Source organism: Pelobates fuscus, chromosome 13 (genome assembly GCF_036172605.1).
Source record: "Pelobates fuscus isolate aPelFus1 chromosome 13, aPelFus1.pri, whole genome shotgun sequence".
NCBI classification, from domain to species: Eukaryota; Metazoa; Chordata; class Amphibia; order Anura; family Pelobatidae; genus Pelobates; species Pelobates fuscus.
Window position 1 is genome coordinate 81,033,522 of NC_086329.1, and position 9,890 is coordinate 81,043,411.

Consider the following 9,890-nt stretch of genomic DNA (forward strand, 5'->3'; position numbering starts at 1 on the left):
GACGGCCACCCAGGAGAGAAGTGTGCTGCTGGTTAACCTCTTGCCCCCAATTAGAACGTTGTGGTTAACCGCAGACACCTCTTCATTCTAACAGTATGCAGGGTGGTCGTCGTTCGTATGCCAACCACGAGGCAGCGGCCATTTTAAACACGCGAAAGACCAGCGGTGTTTAACGACGATATCATGGAACTATAAACGGACACTTTACCTACCAAACACCGCTGGAACTACCGATCGCCCTTCCTTTTCGTCAAGGAATATGAACACTGGTCCGTTTGGATGATACGAATGGACTTAACCCAGATAGCCATCCCATGGAGTCAATCGTGTACCGAAAGACATGTGAAAGACTTTGACTCCATGGCGATTGAACTGTGCGCATTGGATCTGAGCGCTATTCGGTAGTAATATGCACTCAGATCCAGGCTATCTGAGCGGTGGGTGGGGGCCATGAAGATAATGAGGGGGGGGGGACCTACTGTTCTCCCCCCCAGGCCCCCACCCCCGGGTGGCAGGTGGGGACCATAAAGATAATAAGAGGGAGGACCTACTGTCCTTCCCCCCCCGGCCCCCACCCCTGTGCGGTGGGTGGGGGCCATAATGATTATGAGGGGGGACCTACTGTGCTCCCCCTTGGCCCCCACCCCTGAGCGGTGGGCGGGGGCCCTAGAAAAAACAATAAGGGGGTACCTACTGTCCTACTGTCAAAAGGAAGTAACCTATTTAGACTTATATATTTATATTAAAGACACCTTTCAATTACAGGCTAATAATATCAAACAGAAATTTATAGAAAAGTGGTATAACCCAAAGTATTTAGACAAAGAAATAGAACAAATAGGTAACACAGAAAGAGAATCATTATTAAATAAATAAATTCACACAATTCGACCAGACAATAAATTTACCCTCCCTTTGATATTTGATTATAACAACAAAAGCAAACAGATTAAAAGAATAATAAATAAACATTGTAACATACTAAAAGAGGACAATCTACTAAAAAGGATCTTAGCCGATAAACCAACCATGATATTTAGAGGCGCCCCCTATCTAAAAATGAAACTTACTAAGAACTACACTAAACAAACATACAGGAAAAAAACAAACAACATTTTTTAAACACTAAGAAATGTTTTTTTAAAATGTAATGTATGTGCAGCATGGATGAAAATGCAAAAAAATGACAAATTCATCCCAAATTTTAAATCAATGAATACGAACAAATCTTTTAGCATATATGATGTAATAACGTGTAACAGTACCAATGTAATATATTTGTTAGAGTGTCCTTGCGGACTACAATATGTTGGCAGGACAATTAGACCACTTAAAGTGAGAATAAGCGAACATTGCCGAAATATAGAAAAAGGACTCATGAGCCACTCTGTTTCCGCCCACTTTATACTGCACAATAAAGACCCTAGTCAATTAAAATTCATAGGAATCGCCAAATATAAACCACATTGGAGAGGAAGTGACAATGTTAAAAATATAAGTAAATTAGAAATGGAATGAGTCCACCGCCTAGATACCCTCCACCCAAGTGGTCTCAATATAGAATTCGATTTTTTATAATATCCTTTTTACAATACACTCTTTAAAGTTATGCACAATATCTTCACAAATCAATCATAAAATGTTTGGATTTCAAAATTGTACTATCATCTGGAACAATATAGAATTTTGATTTTTAACCCCTTAAGGACTGGACTGTTTTTGCGATGTTGTACATTTGCGACCAGGCCTCTTTTTACACTTTTGTGGAGTTTGTGTTTAGCTGTAATATTCCCGCTCTCTCATTTACTGTTCCCATGCAAATTATATATATATATATATTTTCAGGACTAAAGGGGATTTCTTTTTTTTAATTTTTTTTTTATTTTATTCAGAGGTTTTATTAAGGTCATGCAATAGTTACAGGTCGGTGTGATCACACAGATGTCCGAGTACAGTGACATGAAGTTCAGTATGGTATACAATGAAATAACAGGTTGAGAGTGTACCGTGCATACATAGTAAATTACATTTCTAACATCGGTTGCTAAGAGAGGTTTGTTCAGTTGATAAGATATTGATGATGTTATTCAGTGGGGTCAAGTTGTTGTTCGCAGCCCTCGCGAGCAGCGGGGTTGGTCTTTCAATGAGGTTTCGGTGAGGCCGCTTGGGGCCTAGCGTTCAGGGGCAAGGGGGGGGGGGTTGCGGCAACGGGGGGGCGGTTGTCGGGGACCTTGCTGCGTCCGGTACGTGGGGGGGAGGTAGGGGGTTGGCAGTCTGTTCGTTAGCGTGGGGTGGGGGGGCCGTCTCTGGGTTGTTGTCACGTGTGTGTGTGTGTTGGGTGGCGAAGTTGTGTCTCCGGGGGTTAGTGGAGTTGTGTGTGTCCTTCCTATGTCCCGGGGGATAAGGTGGGGGAGGGGGGGAAGTGTGTGTATCTTGGTGCGTCGGTTGTCTTGTGCAATTACTTGTTTCGGCGTTGCTTCGTCTGGCGGGCTGTGTGTGGTGAGAGCCAGCCTGAGGAGGGCGGGGTAAAAATAGGGGGGGGGAAGGGTAAGGAGGGGTGGATGGGTTTAAGGTGAGCAGGGTAAGGAATGGTGGGGTGGGGGTGGACATGGGGGGGGTCCCGGTCCCACTCCAGCTCTCCCCGCCCCCGGCCCGGGCGGGGGCCAGCCATCTTAGCCAGTGGTACCAGGTGTCGTGATATCTCTGTATACGTCCCGTCGCCGAGAGGACGAGCTCCTCAATACATCTGATGTCCTCCACTCTTGTCATCCACTCTCTCATCGTCTGGGCCGTGGTACGTTTCCAGTGTCTCGGAATGAGGCTTCGGGCCGCGTTTAGTAGGTGCGGTATCACTGATCTTTTGAATTTGTTCATGGGGATTGGGGTCAGTTGGAGGAGGTAGGTTTCAGGTGTGAGTTGTAGGTTCGCTTCCGTTACGGTCTCCAGAGTTGTGTGGATTTCTTTCCAGAAGGGTTTGATGAGTGGGCAGGTCCACCAAATATGGAAGAGTGTTCCCAATTCTCTCCCGCATCTCCAGCATTCCGGTTCGCTGGTGGCTTTCATAACCGATAGTTTCTCTGGTGTGTTGTACCAGTGTGACAGTTTTATATTATACTGTGTTCACACTTATGTATAAGTGTGAACACAGTAGTCCATTGTTCCCCGGTGAGTACGTGTCCTAGGTCTTTTTCCCAGTATCTAGTGAAGTATGGGGGAGGTGCATCGTTGGGGGGTGTGATTTCTAGGCGGTAGAGGAAGGAGATTGCGCGCGGTGGGGATGGGGGGTTCGAGCAAATTGCCTCGAAGGTAGTGAGTGTCCGTGATGCTGAGTTCAGCCCAGGTATTATCATGCCTTAATTATAATATCCTCTTACTTCCTGGTTCCACGGAGCTTAGCCACACCTCTTTATGACACGGTCTCCCTATTTAATCTGACCGCACCAGCTGATCGACGCTGGATTAATGAACTACGTTCCGTACTCACGAATCGGCTGCAACATCGTTGTGAAAGCCTCTATTACCGGACCGGACTGGAAGACTTCAAGTTCCCTTCACCTTTCCTCATCCACGACTAAAGCTGAACACTATCCATGCTGGATAAACCGCCTCTGAGGAGATCTCGGGAACCAGTGTTCTATGTGCCGGAAGCTAAGTAAAACCTCTGTGATAAGCGTTGCATCTCAAAGCTGTTATTTCCTGTCTCCAAAGTCCTTCGTTAAAGCCAACCCGTTACAGCTAACTTCAACTCATACTTTGTCTCAGTTAGCTGCATCTGTCTTACTTCAGTTAAAGTCTATGGAACAGCTATTGTAACTTCTTATCACCTAATTAACTAATACTACTAAAGGACTCTTTCTGATTCAGTTACCGTTTACTACTTAAAGCTACAGTGCATCTAATTGTGGACTTCAGTTATCGTTTACTACTTAAAGCTACAGTACCTGTAAATTGGAATTAAAGTCAATACCTTTTACTTTTTATAATAAATATTCAAACTATAAGAAATCTGCAGTTGTGTTCCTTCATAACAAATGTTTAGACGTGACAGATTAATCCAGCCATTGTAATGGATCCAGCAGATTTCGATTCTATTATAACTACGCTGAATCAAAGAGTTGATACACTAGCCCAAGGTGTGCAAGACCTGCAAGTTACTAACGAAAGAATTCTCACTTATGTCAGAGATCTACAAACTCATACTCCTCATACCATTCTGCACTCGGCTAGTGATCCTGCTGTATGTAACCCAGAAAAGTTCTCTGGAGATCGTTCAAAATACAGGGAGTTCCTCAACACCTGCAAATTATTAATTGCTTTGAAACCTCGATCCTATCCTACAGAAAGAACTAAAGTTTGTTCGGTTATTTCCTTTCTAAGAGGTGAACCTATGTCATGGGCCCATTCCTTTCTGGAAAACGATGACCCCATCTTAGACTCACTGGATGAATTTTTTGAAGCCATGTCTCTTCTCTATGAAGATCCTAACAAACAAGCTACAGCTGATTTAACAATCAGAACACTACAGCAAAGAAATAGACCCGTTGAAGATTACATTGCTGAATTTAAAAGATGGGCTGTAGAAACGCAATGGAATGACATCACATTGCGCAACCAATTTCGAATTGGGTTATCTGAAGCTGTAAAAGACGAACTATCTAGAACAGAACTCCCTACTACTTTGAACGCTCTAATTCACTTATCAATCAGCATTGACAGAAGATTAAGAGAAAGAAAGGCAGAAAAAGCCCTTTTTCATTCTAAAGACCGAAAACCTTTTATTCCCTCAAAAGCTCCAGAAAAGACTTCATTACCCAGTGAACCTATGGAAATAGGGGTAATAAGAAGTCCTCTTACTCCTGCAGAGAAGAACCGAAGACGTCAATTAAACCTATGCATGTATTGTGCCTCTCAAGATCATCTGGTTTCTGATTGTCCCTTATTAAAACGGACAAAGGCCGGTAGACAAGCCTATACCTCTGCGATCTTCAGTGCACTCCCCTCAACACCGACCACTCCGTTCACTCCTATATCCCTTGTAATACAGTGGGATAAGGTGAGAATTGTTACTGAAGCTATCATCGATTCAGGTGCAAATGGGGTTTTCATCGATTCAACTTTTCTAACAAAGAATAAAATTCCTTGTGTTCGAAAAACCATTTCTGTTCCTATTAAAGTGATTGACGGCTCCTTTATCTCCTCGGGACCGATTCTTCATGAAACCATCCCTCTAAAGGTAACCACTAATCACATACATACTGAATTTCTAGTATTTGATGTTATTCCATCACCTCTCTATCCCGTTATAATAGGGATCAACTGGTTAAGGAACCACAACCCTCAAATTTCATGGTCTCCTTTCTCTATCACCTTTAACTCACATTATTGTAAAGAAACATGTTTACAGCAAATTCCTATTCTTCAGATCACCAAAGAACCAACTATACCTTCTTGTTATTCAGACGTTTCAAACGTATTCAGTAAAAAAGAAGCTGAAACGCTCCCACCACATCGTTCCTACGATTGTCCTATAGACCTCATACCTGGTGCCCCTATGGATAATGCAAAAGTCGATTGTATCATCAACTGGCCTGTTCCCTCTACAATAAAAGAATTACAGCGATTTCTAGGGTTCGCCAACTTCTACAGAAAATTTATTAAAAACTACTCTGAGATAGCTCACCCACTCAATCAACTTAACAGTAAAAAACATCCCTTCGAATGGAACGGGAAGGCTCAAACTGCCTTCACTGAATTAAAGAGAAAGTTTACAACAGCTCCTATTCTTCAACTTCCAAATCCTTCATATCTTTATGTCCTTGAAACGGATGCTTCGGAAATTGCAATTGGAGCTGTCCTCTCTCAACATAAAACTCCTCAAGAACCTCTTCATCCTGTCGCCTTCTTCTCACGATCATTATCTCCTGCTGAAAAGAATTATCCTACAGGAGAAAAGGAATTATTAAGTATCAAAGTGGCTTTAGAAACCTGGAGACACCTTCTTGAAGGCGCTCAGAACTCTTTAATCATCTATACTGACCATAAAAATCTTGAATATCTTCACTCCAATAAAACACTGTCTGCTCGACAAGTAAGATGGAATCTCTTTTTTTCCCGGTTCAACTTCCAAATCGTCTTTAGACCTGGGTCTAGAAACAAAAAGGCTGATGCCCTTTCCAGGATCCATAAAGACACTAAAATTGAACCTCCTTCGCCTAAAGTCATTGGAATCTTATCTTCTCTTATTGACGACATTAAAGATCTTAGTGAAGATGCTCTCGAACTTCCTAAATCAATGAAATTATCCAAGAAAAACGGTCTCTACTATTTTAAAGACCGGATTTACGTACCTCCTTCTCATCATCATACCAGCAGCAAAATGACTCCATTTCTATCCAACTATGGATTTCATCCTTCCTCATTTCCTGCTCAGACAGTTTCATCATCTAATCTCTCCGATTCGAATCAAATCTCTCATATGTCCTCTTTATTCAAGAAATTGCATGAGAATCTAGAATTGGCCTCCTCCAATCAAAAGAAGTTTTTTGATACAAAAAGACAACCTTCACCTTCTTATCAAATCGGTGATCTTGTCTGGCTTTCCTCAAAGAACATCTCTACAAATCGTCCATCAAAGAAGTTAAGTTCTCTTTTTCTTGGTCCTTTTCCAATACTATCGGTTATCAACCGTAATGTTGTTAAATTAAAACTTCCACCAACTTTAAAGCTACATCCTGTTTTCCATGTGTCCTTGTTGAAGCCTCATCATCCTGACCCTTTCCAAAGAAATGTCACTACTTCTCCTGATCCCATATTGGTCCAGGGTGAAGAAGAATACGAAATTCAAAGTATACTGGATTCAAGGATCCATCGTGGCTCCTTACAATACCTCATCAGATGGAAAGGATATGGAGTTGATGAAGATACATGGGAAAACTCCTCTGTCGTTCATGCTGACAAATTAATTTCCAAGTTCCACAAACGTTACTCTTCCAAGCCAAGTCAATAGCACCCAGAGGTTGCTCATTAAGGAGGGGATACTGTCATGCCTTAATTATAATATCCTCTTACTTCCTGGTTCCACGGAGCTTAGCCACACCTCTTTATGACACGGTCTCCCTATTTAATCTGACCGCACCAGCTGATCGACGCTGGATTAATGAACTACGTTCCGTACTCACGAATCGGCTGCAACATCGTTGTGAAAGCCTCTATTACCGGACCGGACTGGAAGACTTCAAGTTCCCTTCACCTTTCCTCATCCACGACTAAAGCTGAACACTATCCATGCTGGATAAACCGCCTCTGAGGAGATCTCGGGAACCAGTGTTCTATGTGCCGGAAGCTAAGTAAAACCTCTGTGATAAGCGTTGCATCTCAAAGCTGTTATTTCCTGTCTCCAAAGTCCTTCGTTAAAGCCAACCCGTTACAGCTAACTTCAACTCATACTTTGTCTCAGTTAGCTGCATCTGTCTTACTTCAGTTAAAGTCTATGGAACAGCTATTGTAACTTCTTATCACCTAATTAACTAATACTACTAAAGGACTCTTTCTGATTCAGTTACCGTTTACTACTTAAAGCTACAGTGCATCTAATTGTGGACTTCAGTTATCGTTTACTACTTAAAGCTACAGTGCATATAATGGTGGACTTCAGTTATCGTTTACTACTTAAAGCTACAGTACCTGTAAATTGGAATTAAAGTCAATACCTTTTACTTTTTATAATAAATATTCAAACTATAAGAAATCTGCAGTTGTGTTCCTTCATAACAAATGTTTAGACGTGACAGGTATGTTCTTCAGGAATCTGGTCAATTGGTGGTGTCTGAAGCGAAGTGGCCAGTTATGTGGGTTGTTCGGAACCAGGTCTCCCAGAGGCGTGATCGTGCCTTGTTTGAATATGTCGTTTATCCTACAAGGGTACGCAGTCCCAATGTCGTGGTATAGCGAGGATCCTCCGCCGGAGGGAATCTTGGGTTGTGTGATATGGGGCACAGAGGCGAGAGCTCCGGGGCAAGGTCTTTGTGCGGCGCTATGTGTCTCCAGACTTTCATGGTGGCACATAGGGTTGGGTGTCGTTTTGGTAGTTCGCCGATCATGGCCTTCGGTAGCCAAGGGAGAAGAGATAGAGGTATTTGTGAGAAACTTGCTTCTATCGGAATCCAGAGTTTGTCTTTTGGGTTGCGCGTCCATTCCATCAGGCGTTGGAGGTGGACGGCCGTCGATATTTAGCCAGGTCTGGTAGTCCTAGTCCCCCGTGCTGCTTGGGTTTTGTGAGGGTGGCGAAGTTCAGTCTTGTTCTTTTGCGATACTGTTGTAGAATTATTAGGCCCTTATAAACTATACCCTTACTGGGCCCCTTTAAAACTATACTCTTATATTCCTTTCATAGGCCTCATAGTTTAAATCTTACAAGAATGCTTTGTTCATAGAAATAGTGTGTCAGCAGGAAATGCTAGGATCCTGTTAAGTGAAACATTGTAGGCCTTGAGAACTAACCTTGAGAGACTAACGTGCCATTTACTCAAAATGGTTGCTAAAGCCCCCCTCCCATCGAGTGAGCTCCTCGTGCTAGCAAGATGGTGCTGAAACCTGGAGGAGAATGACATGATGTCAGCTATGACATGAGATGTAACACCCAGTAGGGAGGGCATTTAACTAACCACTTTACACCTAAGCCAATTGATAATGTTTTCTTGTTGATATCTTGGTTTTCTTCAATGATGTAATTTTGCCTTTGTAAGGGTCTGCGCACCCACTTTTTAACCAGATGCCATTAAATTTTCTGAAGTTCTTTCATTTAACCTGAACCTCGTGTCAGTGTGAATTTACTTCTGCGTATACGCATTTTAATCATCTCTAATTTGGTCAGGAACAGATAGTCATTCAAACTTATTGGTTTGCTTAAAAGAATACTATATCAATACCAAACATAGTCTGTCATTATCTGTCTGGTTTGCATGAAGAAGGTTTTGGGGATATTGGTAGGGTTTGTAGGAGATATAAAAGACGTGGGAGTATGTTCATTTTAAATACGCTGATCCTCCCTAACCATGTGATGTGAGGGAGTTGCCAGGAGTTGAGATCCTTTTTTATCCGGTCGAGGAGGAGCGGGAAGTTAATGCGGAATGTGTCTGAGAGGTCCGCCGATAGCCAAGTCCCCAGGTATTTGATTGCCTCAGAGCACCAGTGGAGGGGGAAGTCTTTTTGCAGTTTGGTTACCATTGCTTGGGGGCATCCTACATTAAGGATTTCCGATTTCGTGAAGTTTATTTTTAGGTTCGACAGCGTGCCGTAAATGTCGAATTGACGCAGTAGCTCTCTGAGGGAAGATGCTGGGTTGGTGATAGTGAATAGGAGATCGTCCGCATATACTTTGCTGACTCCCCAGCTGCCTCTGATCCCAGTGATGTCGGGTTGGGTTCGAATGGCGTTAAGGAACGGTTCCAGGCTGATGACGAAGAGCAGGAGCGATAGTGGACATCCCTGTCTTGTGCCGTTTCTAATCTCAAATGGGTCAGAGAGGATTCCGTTTACTTGTACTCGGGCAGCTGGGTTGGTGTATAGGGCCGATATCCATGCCATCATGTGTGGTCCCATCCCGAGGTGTTCAAGTGTGGTCATCAGGAAGGACCAGTCCACCCTGTCAAACGCCTTTTCCGCGTCTGTTGAAACCAGCAGGGTGGGCGATGAATCCCTCCTTGCTGCGTGGATCAGATTGAGTGCCTTGATGGTATTGTCTCTGGCTTCTCATCCCTCAACAAATCCCACCTGGTCAGGGTGGATGAGGTCCGGCAATAAGGGTTGGATGCGCAGGGCCAGGATCTTGGCAAATAGCTAAAGATAAGCGTTTAGCAGGGAGATCGGACGGTAGCTAGTGCAGGAGGACG

The 9,890-nt window shown here is 43.2% G+C and overlaps 1 protein-coding gene across 1 annotated transcript in view; it reads right to left on the reverse strand.

The window, feature by feature from the left end:
- LOC134582630 (immunoglobulin superfamily member 11-like) overlaps window positions 1-9,600 on the reverse strand; it is an 86,073-nt gene extending 76,473 nt beyond the window's left edge. The window contains exon 1 of the mRNA XM_063439293.1: window positions 9,223-9,600. Coding sequence (XP_063295363.1) covers window positions 9,223-9,600 — 378 coding nt within the window. The remainder of the gene's footprint in view (window positions 1-9,222) is intronic.
- Between the last annotated feature and the right edge of the window lie 290 nt (window positions 9,601-9,890).